This window comes from Pelophylax lessonae (assembly GCF_965119305.1).
Source record: "Pelophylax lessonae genome assembly, chromosome: 9".
NCBI classification, from domain to species: Eukaryota; Metazoa; Chordata; class Amphibia; order Anura; family Ranidae; genus Pelophylax; species Pelophylax lessonae.
Genome location: NC_138776.1, coordinates 9,074,835 through 9,090,205, shown reverse-complemented (window position 1 = coordinate 9,090,205; position 15,371 = coordinate 9,074,835). Strand labels below are relative to the sequence as shown.

The window sequence follows — 15,371 nt, the reverse complement described above, 5'->3', positions numbered from 1 at the left end:
TCAATTTTAACCATCTTTCCTGTCCCTGCTGGAGAAAAGCAGGCCCAAACCATGATGCTGCCACCACCATGTTTGACAGTGGGGATGGTCTGTTCAGGGGTGATGAGCTGTGTTGCTTTTACGCCAAACATAACGTTTTGCATTGTTGACAAAAAGCTCGATTTTGGTTTCATCTGACCAGAGCACCTTCTTCCACATGTTTGGTGTGTCTCCCAGGTGGCTTGTGGCAAACTTTAAATTACACTTTTTATGGATATCTTTAAGGAATGGCTTTCTTCTTGCCACTCTTCCATAAAGGCCCGCTTTGTGCAATATACGACTGATTGTTGTCCTATGAACAGAGTCTCCCACCTTCATCCAGAGTGATCATGGGCCTCTTGGCTGCATCTCTGATCAGTCTTCTCCTTGTATGAGCTGAAAGTTTAGAGGGACGGGCAGGTCTTCATAGATTTGCAGTGGTCTGATATTCCTTCCATTTCAATATTATCGCTTGCACAGTGCTCCTTGGGATGTTTAAAGCTTGGGAAATCTTTTTGTATCCAAATCCGACTTTAAACTTCTCCACAACAGTATCTCGGACCTGCCTGGTGTGTTCCTTGTTCTTCATGATGCTCTCTGCGCTTTAAACAGACCTCTGAGACTATCACAGTGCAGGTGCATTTATACGGAGATTTGATTACACACAGATGGATTCTATTTATCATCATTAGTCATTTAGGTCAACATTGGATCATTCAGAGATCCTCACTGAACTTCTGGAGAGAGTTTGCTGCACTGAAAGTAAAGGGGCTGAATATTTTGCACACCCAATGTGACAGAACCCACTGTCACTGTGTGTTTTGGGGGGGACTGTGTGCAAGCCTTCTACCGACAGACTATGGGCCAGAAGATACTGGAGACCTGGGGACATGCTGGCATTGAGTTAATGTAATGTAATGCTACAGCCCTTCTCCCCCCATCCCCCCCCTCCTGTTTCTATGTCTAATTTTGTGGATTCATGACACATAGACAATGGTCTGAACTGGAGACATCTCTCCGCAGGGGGTGTGTATTGAGAGACTGCCTGTTTACCATAAGCTCATTAGATTATCTGTAGCCTGTTTCAATGTACAAATGTTCAGTTCCCATTGGTTGTTCCTTGTCCCCTTCCCCCCTTTGGCAAGGCTAAGGGGAATGTCCCTAACTGTGTGTAAAACTGTATGTCTTGGAATTTAATAAACAGTTTAAGCTCTGCATGTTGAACCCTCAACACCTGTGTGGATTGTCTCGTGATTGAGGGGTTAAGGTCTGGGTATGGCTTCTCCGCAGGCCGTGGGTGCGTTTGGAGGACAGGAGACACAGGTCCGGCGGATGTGCCCACCTGGGGTACTAAGATCCGTTACATTGGTTGGCAGCGGTGGGACAGGACATCCAAACCACCACCAGGATTCAAGATCTGGGCAGCTGCCGAGGAGTGATACGGGGACCAGCCAGCATGAGAGCAGAGTTCGGGAGGAGGCTGCAAGGCATGCGGAAGCACCATCAGGGACCAGCGACAGAGCACACCATGCTCGGCTGGGAGGATGTGATCCGCCGGCAACTCTGGCATGAGGCGCTAAGGCACGAGCGGCACCATCAGGGGAAGATCCTTCCCTCCCCCACAGAGATATACCGGACGCAGTACCGTGCACGAGAGGTGTTCCTGAGGGAACGACCGCGAGATGAAGGGAAGACGGAGCTTGGAAGATTGGTCCAGGAGGAAATGAGGCTGGATGCCAGCTACAGAGCCCTCCGGTGGTTCGCGGCTCAACTGTGGCCAGGTACAGCAGATGGCAGCGCGACAGAAGGTGTTGGCTATGGCGGCGTAGGGCTGCTCCATCAAAAAATGTACGGAGACCCAGACTTTGGGAGCGATGAGGAGTGGCAGCTGGAAAACATCCTGGACTTTCGAGATGAGGTGCTGGACCTCCCCGAAGAGGCGTGTGACCTGGAGGAATTGGAGTTCCTGGTTGAGCAGGAATGGGAGCTCGAGATTGCCTACAAGCGGCTGTTTGACGGTGATCAGCAGCCTGGCATGGCTCCCGTTGCCTGGGACTGTCTGGGAGAAATAGCAGACAGTCACGAAGATGAGAAGCAAATGGGGCCAGGGGTGCCCCTGCGTTTTCCCGTCCTAACCGCAATGGAAGAAGCAGCGATGATACAGAGGGCACTGCGAGCGCTAGAATGCCGGAATGCATCGGAGGTCCCCCAGGCAGCGAGACAAGCTAATAGCATGAAGGTATCAGAAGAGGGAGTAGAGACAGGCGCTGAAGGCTGGGAAATGGTGATCAGCAGCAAGTCCAGAGTATCTCATCTGGTGCCCCAGCAGAAGCGCTGGCTACAGGGCAGAGTGCCCCTGGCATCTGCCCAGCATCAGAAAAAGAGTTGGATCGGGAGAGTCTGAGAGAGGATCTGCGTGAGCTGTTTTCCCAACAGAAGATATCCCCACCGGGAGTAGAGGAAGCAATTCTCCCTCCCCAGCAATTGGACATTACCCCAATGTTCATCCCCCCAGCAGAAGCGTTGGCTACGGGGCAGAGTTCCGCTGGCCCCTGCCCCGTCCTCAGTATGTTTTTGGAGGGTTTGGGAGACAGCCCCTGTCAGAAGTCACCCCAGTGACTGGTCACAGAACCGGCAGGGGAGAAAACCCTTCCCCCTCTCCAGCAGTTGTACCCAACTTTTGCATATGTCCCCTCGGCAGAAGCGCTGGCTACAGGACAGAGCGCTGATGGTCTCTGCCCAGCATCAGAACAAGAGATGAAGAATCTGGGAGACAGTCCCTGCCAGATACCTTCTCAGCGGCTGGTAACTACACCAGGAGAAAAGGAAGTACCTTTTTTCTCCCCAAATGCATAGCCCTACCAGCCTACATTCCCTACCAGCGGAAGCGCTGGCATCAGGGCAGAGGATTATTCAGCTCCCCCCAATATCTGCAACCCAACCCCGGATAAGAGGATTGCAGACAGCTGTTCCCACTCTGCAGCGGCTGTTTTTATTCATGGGAGACCCTATGTGCGGTTTTGCTCCCCAGCGCCAGAGTCGTACTTTTACTTTTCCTGGTTGCCTGGGGTGGAAGTTTGTGACTAACGCAGGTCCAGACCAGTTGAGGGTCAGGAACCTGGTTAGTCTGTTTTTAAAAGGGGAGAAATGTGACAGAACCCACTGTCACTGTGTGTTTTGGAGGGGACTGTGCGCAAGCCTCCTACCGACAGACTATGGGCCAGAAGATACTGGAGACCTGGGGACAGGCTGACATTGACTTAATGTAATGTAATGCTACAGCCCTTCTCCCCCCATCCCCCCCCCCCTCCTGTTTCTGTGTCTAATTTTGTGGATTCATGACACATAGACAATGGTCTGGACTGGAGACATCTCTCCGCAGGGGGTGTGTATTGAGAGACTGCCTGTTTACCATAAGCTCATTAGGTTATCTGTAGCCTGTTTCAATGTACAAATGTTCAGTTCCCATTGGTTGTTCCTTGTCCCATTCCCCCCTTTGGCAAGGCAAAGGGGAGTGTCCCTAACTGTGTGTAAAACTGTATGTCTTGGAATTTAATAAACAGTTTAAGCTCTGCATGTTGAACCCTCAACACCTGTGTGGATTGTCTCGTGATTGAGGGGTTAAGGGCTGGGTATGGCTTCTCCGCAGGCTGTGGGTGCGTTTGGAGGACAGGAGACACTGTACTTTCACAATATCTCAGGAAAATAACAGGCAGGCCACCCACTGTTACATGGATCTCAGTAGTTTTCAGAGGCAAAACTTCTTTGCTGTTCTCCCTGTGAGAACTGAAGTTCTCGGCTTTATAAATAGGCTGCAGAGGAGATAATTTTTCCTCTGAGAACTGAACGGAGAAAAAACTTCTCAGTTTAATAAACGTATATAAAATTCCTGTTACCTCTCTGTGTGATCTCATCCAGAACCGCCAATAAATTAGGATTACGATGATCTTTCTGTAGGGCATAGAGACATTCCCAGAGTCCAATCACAGCTTTCCTTCCCCGATCCTGAATATCTTGTAACAAGGCGTGAGAGAAGGAAGACGGGTCTTCTTCCATTGACAGGTATTTCTGGAATATATATCACATTATTGTTTCATATCTGTAGTTACAATGTAACTTCAATTTTATTTAGTTAAATACATAAAAATCCTTCTGGATGCTTTGAACATTCCATACAGAAAAGAAAACATTGTCAGCAGCAAGTTATAACGAGTACTGCTGACACATGCCTGAACTCTGCCTGACTTTTGTGTGCTTTTGCTATTAGAAATAGGTCACTAACAGAGCTGCAGGCAAGGGAAAGAGACAACAGAAACAATGTGTACTAATAACCATAACTTCAATCTTTACAACTTTAGCATCTAGTGCAGACACTCCCACGGTCAGCCTGATCTGAAATATCAGTTGGTGTGCAGGTGGGGATAGGAATTCAAAATAAAAGAGATTTCCAGTATGTGTAATTTCACACAATACATTATAAAAATAACAGAATTTTTGTAAAATCTTACCGTAAAATTCCTTTCTCTGAGTCCTGACAGTCGCCACCCACTCATTCAGTCTTCACCAATGGGTATTGACCTCTTATCCATAGGAGCAAGCTAGGCATAAGACTTGTTGAAAACAAAGTAATTTACATAGACACACCTATGGGGGCTGTCCCACTGGTCCAATACCCACCTGCTATTAGCCATCCCAACTCAGTTTGGTAGCAAGCAGTTAAAGTCCAAAGAACCCCAAATAGAAGGGCGTGGGCGGCGACTGTCAGAGGACTCAGAGAAAGGAATTTTACGGTAAGATTTTACAAAAATTCCGTTTTCTCTTATGTCCTCTGACAGTCGCCGCCCACTCTTTCAGTCTTCACCAATGGGATGTCCCAAAGCAGTGTAGACATGAGGGGTGGGAAACGTAACTGTCATAAAGGCAACGCAGCACCCACGTCAGAGGAAGGAACCTTACGTGAACAGAAAGGTATCCTCTGGGCAACAGAAAAGCTCAACTGGAGCAACAACCCAGGAAAGCAAATAAACAAGGGGGAAAACAACCCCAACAGCCAGGGACCCGCAAAACAAGGGTCCCCTTAAAGCACTGCCGCACACAGAACTTTGCGGCCAAAGGTGGCATCTGCCGATGCCAGAACATCTTGAAAAGGTGTGCACTGACGACCGAGTCGTAGCCTTGCACACCTGGGCCACCGAAGCCTGATGCCGGAAGGCCCAGGATGCACTCACCGCTCTGGTAGAGTGCGCCTTGACAGGGAAGGGCGGTACCCATTCCTTAATTGAATAGGCCTGTACAATCGTCTGTCTGATCCATCTTGAAATGGTCGCCACAGACGCAGCCATACCCTTCTGAGGTCCCTCAGGAAGGACAAAAAGGGAATCCGACTTCCGAGAGGATTCAGTGGACGACAGGTAAACCCTGATCACCCTGACAACATCCAAGGAATGTAAGGCAAACTCCTTAGGATGTTTAGGATTCGCATAAAGCGAAGGCAAAACAATGTCCTCATTGAGGTGAAATTCAGAAACCACCTTTGGAAGGAAGGAATGGTTGGGTCGCAAGACCACCTTATCCCTATGAACCACCAGGTAAGGGGAGCGGCAAGACAAAGCCGCCAATTCCGACACTCTGCGTGCTGAAGTGATCGTCACTAGAAAAGCAACCTTTTTTGACAGCAGAGGCAAAGAGATTTCCCTGATGTTTTCAAAGGGAGGACGTTGCAAAACGAACAGAACCAAGTTCAAGTCCCAAGGAGGTAGAGGCTCCCTCCGAGGAGGGGCCAAATCAAAGAGTTAGACACCAAGGGGCGCTGAAAAAGGACGGCCAGAGCAGACAGCTGGCCCTTAATAGTTTTCAATGCCAGGCACTGATCCACACTAGTTTATAGGAAGGCCAACACCCTCGCCATCGAGTAGGCACGAGGAGGGAAACCTCTGGATTCACACCAGGCAAAATAAGCCTTCCAAGTATGGTAATAGATCTTACCGGACGAGGCTTTCCTAGCCTTGAGCAAAGTAGGAATGACCTCAGATGAGAGACCCCTGTCTCTCAAGACCTGGCTTTCAACAGCCATGCCGTTAAAGCCAGCGACTGTAAAGCAGGATGGAAGATCGGTCCTTGCGACAGTAGATCGTCTCGTAACGGTAGCCGCCTTGGAGGCTCGATGGCCAGTTGAATGATGTCCGTGTATCAGGACCGGCGTGGCCAGTCTGGGGCCACCAGAATCACCAACTTTGGTTCCAAGACTAACCTGCGCAGGAACCTGGACAACAACTGAATCGGGGGAAAGGCATATATCAGACGATACCGGTGCCCAGGCACCCCCAGCGCATCCGAGGCGTTTGCCAGCGGATCGCGCGTTCTTGCCACGAACCTTCCCACCTTGTTGTTTAGCCGGGACGCGAACAGATCCACATCCGGGGATCCCCATTTCGCACACAGCATTTGAAACACCTCCGAGTGCAGGGACCATTCCCCCTGGTCCAGGGTCTGGCAGCTCAGATAATAGGCCTGCCAGTTTTCCACACCCGGAATGTGAACTGTCGAAATTCCCGGGACGTGAGTCATGGCCCAAGACAGAATACTGGTCACTTCCTGGGCTGCCCGGGCACTCCTGGTGCTCCCTTGGTGATTGATGTAAGCCACCGCAGTGGCGTTGTCCGTCTGCACCCATACAGGGCGGCCCCGAAGACGATCCGACCAATGGAGCAGGCACATTCCAAGATGTTTATCAGTAGGGAGGATTCCTCCACCGACCAAGTGCCCTGGGCAGACAGGTTGCCCAGAACGCCACCCCAGCCCGACAGGCTGGCAACCGTGGTAATCACAGTCCACAGCAACGGCCGGAAGGATTTTCCCTCCGCTACGGCCGGAGACTGGAGCCACCACAGAATATCCAATCTGGTTTGGCGACTCAGAGACACCCGCAGATCAAAGGACTGGGGGAGCCTGTCCCATCTGGCCAGTATCTCCGCCTGGAAAGACCTCGTGTGAAACTGTGCAAACGGTATGGCTTAGAAGGCCGACACCATCAACCCCAGGGACCGCATACAGGTCCTGAGCGATGAGGATTCGTTGTCCCTGAGGGACCTCACCTCGTCCTGTAGGGTCCGGAGCTTGTCCTCCGGCAGAAACACCTTCGCTTGGGCGGAGTCCAGGACCATCCCCAGATACGGGAGACGAACCGAAGGAGACAATCTGAACGTTAATGGTCCATCCGAACTCCTGGAGCGTCTGAACCGTAGTGGACAGATCGCGCCGCAGGCTCTGACTGGCACTCGATCTTCACAGGAGATCGTCCAGATAACCCAAGACCGCAATGCCATGTGCCCGTAACAGGCCCAAAACAGGAGCCAACACTTTGGTAAACACCCTTGGAGCCAAAGAGAGACCGAAAGGTAACACCACAAACTGATAGTGTTCCTCCTCGATAGCGAATCGGAGGTACCTCTGATGACCCTTGAATATGGGGATGTGCAAATATGCATCCTTTAGGTCGATGGAGGCCAGGAAATCTCCCAGACTCAAGGAGGCCACCACCGAACTGAGGGATTCCATGTGGAACTTTTGAACGTGCACGAAGAAGTTCAGAGCTTTCAAGTCCAGAATCGGACGCACCTTGCCCTCCTTTCTGGTCACAGTGAACAGATTTGAATAAAATCCCAGAAATCTGTCCCGATGAGGCACCGGAACGACAACCCCCGGGTGAGGAGATCCTGCACCGCCCGATGAAGATCGAGCAACCGATCTGGGGTCAAAAGATGATTTGAGGGAAAGAATCTGTCCGCCGGGCGCAAAAAGAATTCGATCTTGAAGCCCGATCGAATGATTTCCTGAACCCACCTGTCCGGAATCCGGAGCAGCCAAGGTTGGAGGAAACCGCGCAGACGTCCCCCCCCTGAGACGGGTGAGGGCGCCCCTTCAGGCAGCCTTTTGCTTGCCCACCCAGGGCTTTCTCTGGCCACCCTGGCCCTTGAAGGGTTTCCCCTTGTCCTGTGCCTTGAAGGCACGAAAGGACCCCTGATTTGGTTTAAAGGAAGGGCCCCGCTTACCGCGGAAGAACTTACCCTTAGGATTCTGGGGTAGCAGAGTGCTCTTGCCCCCAGTGACACCTTTAACCAATTCATCCAGGGAATCCCCAAAAAGACGATTCCCTGTATAAGGGATGTCAGACACCCTCTTCCTGGAAGTCTGGTCAGCCGACCAGCTTTTTAACCAGATCAAACGACGGTTAAGTACCGCGACCCCCGATAGGCGAGCCGCCAAAGGGGCCTCATCCAAGGCCGCATTACACAGATATATGACCCCTTGGTAAATCTGGTCCACCATCTCCAAGGTAGTAGGGGGGGGCAGAATATCAGTCACGAGGGTGCGTTTGAGCATCTTAGCCCAATCTGCCACAGCCTGAGCCACCATGACGGAGGCGAAAATAGGTTTCAGCATGGAACCTGCCACCATATAGGAATGGCGGGCAAGGGATTCCAGCCTCCTATCCGTAGGGTCCCTGAAAACCGGGGAATCATCGGTGGGTACCAGAGTGGCCCTGTTCAATCTAGACACAGTGTGATCCACCTTAGGAGCCACAGTCCAGCGCGAATCCGTAGGAGACTTGAAAACGTTTTGGCACCACAAAATTGCGCTTCAAATTGCTGTCACGGAACCATGAACCAGACGTACAACAACAGATAAGTGAAAATAAGAAGGCTTTATTGAAAATCAAGCTGTAAAGCAAAAGTCCAAACGGAAGGCGAAACCGAGGCAGAGTCCTAGCGAAGCCAGAGGTCAGGAACCAGCAGGGTAGTCAGACGAAGCCAGGATCAGGAACCAGCAGGGTAGTCAGACGAAGCCAGGATCAGGAACCAGCAGGGTAGTCAGACGAAGCCAGGATCAGGGACCAGAAGCAGCAGCAGTCTTAGAAGCATGTGAACACAGGAGGACCAAGCAAGGAACTGAAGCCACAGACCTCCTATATATATGAGCTAGGCATCCAGCTCCTCCCAGTGGGAAGGAGGAGCCGCAGGGTGGGAGGCTACAAGAAACCCAGAAACCAAGATGGCCGCCAGCACATGTCAAACGAAGGAGAACAGCAAGAAAGTAAGACCATGACAGTACCTCCCCCTCAAGGGCCCCTCCTCCGCGGAGTAAAGAACGGTTTCTGAGGGAAGCGTGCGTGGAAGGCTCGGAGCAAGGCAGGAGCATGGACATCTGCGGAGGGAACCCAGGAACGCTCCTCTGGACCATAACCACGCCAATGAACCAAAAACTGCACCCGACCGCGGACCAGGCTTGAATCCAGGATATTGCTCACCTCATACTCCTCACGATTGCCCACTTGGACCGGACGGGGCAGAGGAACCGAGGAAGTGAAACGATTACACACCAGTGGCTTCAACAGGGAGACATGAAACACGTTGGAGATCCGCATGCCAGGAGGAAGCGCAAGGGCATAGGCTACCGGGTTTACCCTGCGAAGCACTCGGAAGGGACCAACAAAGCGAGGCGCCAGCTTGGGAGTGGGCACTCGAAGGTTGAGGTTGCGGGTGGACAACCATACACGGTCTCCGGCCTGGTAGGAAGGAGCAGGCGTTCGTCTGCGATCAGCCTGGAGTCTCTGGCGCTGCGCAGAAACCTCAAGGGACTTCTGGATCTGTACCCAAGAAGCACGTAGGATGGAAAGGTGATCCTCCACAGCCGGAATATCCTGGGGAGAGAATACCTCCGGTAACACGGCAGGTTGGAACCCATAATTGGCCATGAAGGGAGACGTCCCAGAGGAAGAGTTCACCGCCGTGTTCCTGGCAAACTCAGCCCAAGGCAGGAGGTCAACCCAATTGTCTTGGTGATCGGAGACATAGCAACGAAGGAATTGTTCCAAGGCCTGATTGGATCGTTCTGTGGCCCCATTGGACTGAGGGTGGTAGGCCGAGGAGAAGGAGAGATGAATCCCCAACTGGGAGCAAAAGGCGCGCCAGAACCTGGACACAAACTGACTCCCCCGATCCGACACAATCTCCTTGGGCAAACCGTGCAACCGGAAGACCTCCCTGGCAAAAATCGTGGCCAACTCCTGTGCAGAGGGTAACTTCTTGAGAGGAACACAGTGGCACATTTTGGAAAATCGATCCACAATCATGAGAATGACCGTATGGCCTCGGGATGCAGGGAGGTCCACAATGAAATCCATCCCCAGGTGTGACCATGGGCGCTTCCCGGTGGCTATGGGTTGCAGAAGGCCCAACGGAAGGTGCCGAGGGGACTTACTCTGGGCACAAACGGAGCATGCCGCTACATATGCGGCGATGTCGGAACGTAGGGAAGGCCACCAGAACAGACGTGAAACAGCCCAGGACAGCTGATTCTTTCCAGGATGCCCCGCGATCTTGGAGTTATAGTAGGTTCGCAACAACCGAGTGCGCAACTCCTCAGGCACAAAACATCTGCCTTTGGGTCTCTCAGAGGGAGCACCAGATTGAGCCGCCAAAATCTGCTCACCCAGGGGAGAGGTCAGGCTGGTGCGAATGGCGGCCAGGATCTGATTCGGAGGTATGACCGAAGTCGGAATCGACTCCTCCCTGGACAGGTCGGAGTACTGCAGTGATAAGGCATCCGCCCTGATGTTCTTGGAACCGGGTAGGTAGGAGACCACGTAATTAAAGCGTGACAAGAACAGAGCCCATCTGGCCTGACGTGGTGTCAATCTCTTGGCCTCAGAAAGGTAGGTCAGATTCTTGTGGTCCGTCAGAATGAGGACCGGAACCACCGAACCCTCGAGCAAGTGCCTCCATTCTTTAAGGGCCTGCACGATGGCCAATAACTCCCTGTCACCAATCTGATAGTTGCACTCCGCGGAAGACAGTTTCCGGGAGTAAAACCCACAAGGAAGCAGAGGACCCTCTGGTGTTCTACGCTGAGACAGAAGGGCGCCTACTCCCGTCTCAGACGCGTCCACCTCGAGGACAAAAGGCAACCCAGGGTTGGGATGCGACAGAATCGGAGCCGACACAAAGGCGGACTTTAGAGCCTCAAAAGCTTGGATGGCCTCGAGCGGCCAGACCTGGGAATTACTGCCCTTCCTGGTCAGATCCGTGAGAGGCTTGGCTAGCATGGAAAAGTCCCTGATGAACTTCCGATAATAATTGGCGAAGCCCAAAAAGCGCTGCAGGGAGCGAAGACCACTGGGCTGGGGCCACTGTAAGACAGCCGAAAACCTTCTCAGGATCCATGGAGAACCCCTCAGCGGAAATGATGTAACCTAAGAAGGTTACCTGGGATCGGTGAAATTCGCATTTCTCAAGCTTACCGAACAGCTTGTTCTCTCGTAACCGTTGCAACACTCGTCTGACATCCAGAATGTGGGTCTCCATGGATTCAGAATATACCAAGATGTCATCCAAATAGACCACCACACACTGCTGCAACAGGTCACGGAAAACATCGTTAATGAATTCCTGAAAGACTGCGGGCGCATTGCACAACCCAAAGGGCATAACCAAGGATTCATAATGACCGGTCCTGGTGTTAAACGCGGTCTTCCACTCATCGCCCGCCTTGATCCTTACGAGGTTATATGCCGCCCTCAGGTCGAGTTTGGTAAAGACCGTGGCCCCTTTAAGGCGATCGAACAGCTCGGAAATCAAGGGTATCGGGTAAGCGTTCTTGATCGTGATGCGATTGAGACCCCTGTAATCGATGCAAGGCCTCAACTCACCGCCCTTCTTTTTCACAAAGAAAAATCCAGCCCCTGCCGGGGACGAGGATTTGCGAATGTGTCCGCGTGAAAGCGCCTCCTTCACGTACTCCTCCATGGCCTCATTCTCCGCTACCGACAGTGGATAGACCTTGCCACGAGGAGGAACGGCACCAGGTTGTAACTCGATGGCACAATCGTATGGGCGGTGCGGAGGTAGGGCAACCGCGCGCACCTTATCGAATACATCCCGGTACTCCTCGTATTCAGGAGGCAACAGAGAGTCTGAGGAAGTACACAGCAACTTGACAGGCCCATGGATGCAACTAGCCCCACACTGCGGTGACCACGAGAGGATCTCGGCCGATCTCCAATCGAAAGTCGGATTATGCTTCTGGAGCCAGGGGTACCCCAAGACCACCGAGTAGTGTGGAGATGAAATAACCTGGAAGCAGACCGACTCTCTGTGAACGGCACCAATGGCTATCCCCACTGGAAGGGTCTCATGAGTCACGTGTGGCGGCAGAAGGGGTCTGCCGTCTATCGCCTCAAGAGCCAGTGGAGAACCTCGGGCCTGCAGAGGAATGGAATTGGCGGCAGCGAACACACTATCAATGAACAAACCACCAGCACCAGAGTCCACCAACGCCTGGGTCGTCACTGAGCCCCCGACCCAGGAGAGGACAACAGTGATCAGTGGTTTGTCAACACGGGAAACCGGGGACGAGGAGACTCCACCCAAGATCTGCCCCCGACAGGATCTCAGGTGCGAGCGTTTCCCGGACGGTTCGGACATGCCAACCGAAAATGCCCACCGAGACCACAGTACATGCATCGACCCTCGCGTCTTCGGAGTACCCTCTCCCCCTCGGACAGGCGAGCAAAGCCCAGCTGCATGGGTTCACCCCCAGCCAAGTCATCCCCAGGAGGCGTGGGAGGAGAGGGAGGCACGGGTGGGACAGCAAAGGTAGGCGCCAATCTGTTAGGAGGTCTCCGCAAACTCTCCTTAAAGGAAGGTCTCTCCCTGAGTCTGGTGTCAATCAAAATCAAGAAAGAAATAAGAGACTCGAGCTCCACTGGTAGGTCCTTAGCTGCAACCTCATCCTTCAAGGCATCCGAGAGACCATCAGAGAAAGCAGCGACCAGAGCCTCATTATTCCAGCCCACCTCTGCTGCCAGGGTACGAAACTCAATGGCGTATTCAGCTACGGATCGTGAACCCTGTCTGATGGACATAAGGAGCTTCGCAGCAGAGGCAGCACGAGCCGGCACATCGAATACCCTCCGAAGAGAAGCAACAAAACCGGAAAACTCGGCAACCACCGGATTGTTGTTCTCCCATAAAGGGCTGGCCCAGGCCAAGGCCTTGTCCGAGAGCAGCGAAATTAAGAAGCCCACCTTTGATCTCTCAGTAGGAAAGGCATGTGGCAGCAACTCGAAATAAATGCCCACCTGGTTAAGGAAACCTCGGCACTGAGTTGGCTCTCCCCCAAAGCGCTGTGGAAGGGGGGCAGAACCGGTCATACCCCGAAACACCGCAGGCGCAACAACAGGTGTCGGGGTAGACTCTGGCGCAACAACCGGAGCGGCAGTAGGAGCGGGCCCAGGAGCGACAACCGACCCATCGGCAATGGGAGAGAAATGAGCCGTGCGTTCAAGCAGGGTTTGCAACGCCACGGCGAACCGACCCAACAGGTGATCCTGCTGATCAAGTCTGGCAACCAGCATGGGTAGCGAGGATGGCCCTGTACCGTCAGAATTCATGGCTTGGTCCTAATGTCACGGAACCATGAACCAGACGTACAACAACAGATAAGTGAAAATAAGAAGGCTTTATTGAAAATCAAGCTGTAAAGCAAAAGTCCAAACGGAAGGCGAAACCGAGGCAGAGTCCTAGCGAAGCCAGAGGTCAGGAACCAGCAGGGTAGTCAGACGAAGCCAGGATCAGGAACCAGCAGGGTAGTCAGACGAAGCCAGTATCAGGAACCAGCAGGGTAGTCAGACGAAGCCAGGATCAGGGACCAGAAGCAGCAGCAGTCTTAGAAGCATGTGAACACAGGAGGGCCAAGCAAGGAACTGAAGCCACAGACCTCCTATATATATGAGCTAGGCATCCAGCTCCTCCCAGTGGGAAGGAGGAGCCGCAGGGTGGGAGGCTACAAGAAACCCAGAAACCAAGATGGCCGCCAGCACATGTCAAACGAAGGAGAACAGCAAGAAGGTAAGACCATGACAATTGCACCATTGTTCGTTTACAGTTTCGTGGAACTCAGCAGGGCAAGGGAACACCTGTGCCGCCTTACGGGATCTATGGGTACCAAAAGAGGACCGCTTGCCCGGAGGATTGGGCTCATCCTCCAAATGTAGTGTATCCTTAATAGCAGTAATCAGCGCAGCCATAGCTGTGCGATCCTCGGCCGTCCCAGGGGGGGAATCATTCCCCTCCTCATCCTCCCCATCAGACTGGGAAGAACGAGACCCCTCAAGGGGGACACTGTCTACAGCAACCATATCAGAATCTGAATCAGAAGAAAGAGAAAGCCTAGGCCTCTTCTTAGTATCCCAGTCAGCCATCAACAGATCTACTTTGGATGCTAAAGTCGCAAGTGCAGCAGGCAGAGCAGAAGATCCAGAGGAACCTGAATCCTCCACCAAGGCTGGGGGAAATTTGCTGTCCTGGGACTCCATCATTTTTTTTTTCAAGGTACTTGCCCTTTAAGCGCACAGCGATCCCACCGCAGTACCGCTATGAGGTCTATGCTAGCAGACCCCGCAAGTAGGAATGAGCTGACAGCCAGAGATATTCCCCACAAAAAGACAGTAAGACAGAACCCACAAGTGTTACCCACACCTGCCGATCTCCACTGCACAGAAAAGGGAAGTGATGTCACCGCAGGAGGCTGAACTAGGCAAAACAGGCTAAGGAAAAATGGTTGCCCATAGAAAGTAATGGGAGGCTCCGGGAATATGGCCGCCGACATGTGCACAGAAAGAACACATTGCCACACACAAGATGGCGCCGTAATGCGCCAAAACACACTACATTCATTGCTGCAGAAGCACCACAGTGAAGCCAGCAGCATGCCCACACCTAAAATGGCGGACCCGCATTTTTTAACCCCCGCAGCGGCCGCCGCACATGTCTGCACCCCAACTCACACATATAGTGGCACTCAGGAGAGGGACCCCACAACCCCCCACATAGCGTCCCAGACTCGGTAGAACCTCCGCAGGGATCAGGAGTAAGGGAGCCCCGAACGCACAGACAGGAGGGGGTATATACCACAGACACATCAGACTGCCATCCCCAGACAGAGGCCCCACACAGAACGTACTTACTGTACCCGATGGCATGGGTGCCTCTCATCGACGGGAAGCCTCCCACCCCAGGCGGTGGGGGTGGCGTCAGCCAAAAACGCAGGATGCTAGCAACGCACGGAACCGCGGTTGAGACGTCCAAACGAGGTGACTTTCATCCCTGAGGACAGGGACAGGTCGTTTGCGAGGCCAGGGCGTATGCATAGCCTACTAAACGCTCGATGGCAGGCTGGGACTCCATAAGGCCCTCTGTCCTGGGGCACCAGGACAACCAGTGCGACTCCCAGCTCCGCAACGCCGTCGTCATCCGAAGATCCGACTAACTAAACGCTGACAAATAAACAGCTAG

At 52.8% G+C, this 15,371-nt stretch overlaps 1 protein-coding gene across 2 annotated transcripts in view; it reads right to left on the bottom strand.

Annotated features, from left to right (window-relative positions):
- The window catches only part of LOC309564529 (NACHT, LRR and PYD domains-containing protein 12-like), a 579,648-nt gene that overhangs the window by 464,771 nt on the left and 99,506 nt on the right, over positions 1-15,371 (bottom strand). For both annotated transcript variants that reach the window (XM_082269162.1, XM_082269163.1), the window contains exon 3: positions 3,915-4,086. In XM_082269162.1, the coding sequence (XP_082125288.1) occupies positions 3,915-4,086 (172 nt within the window). The remainder of the gene's footprint in view (positions 1-3,914; positions 4,087-15,371) is intronic.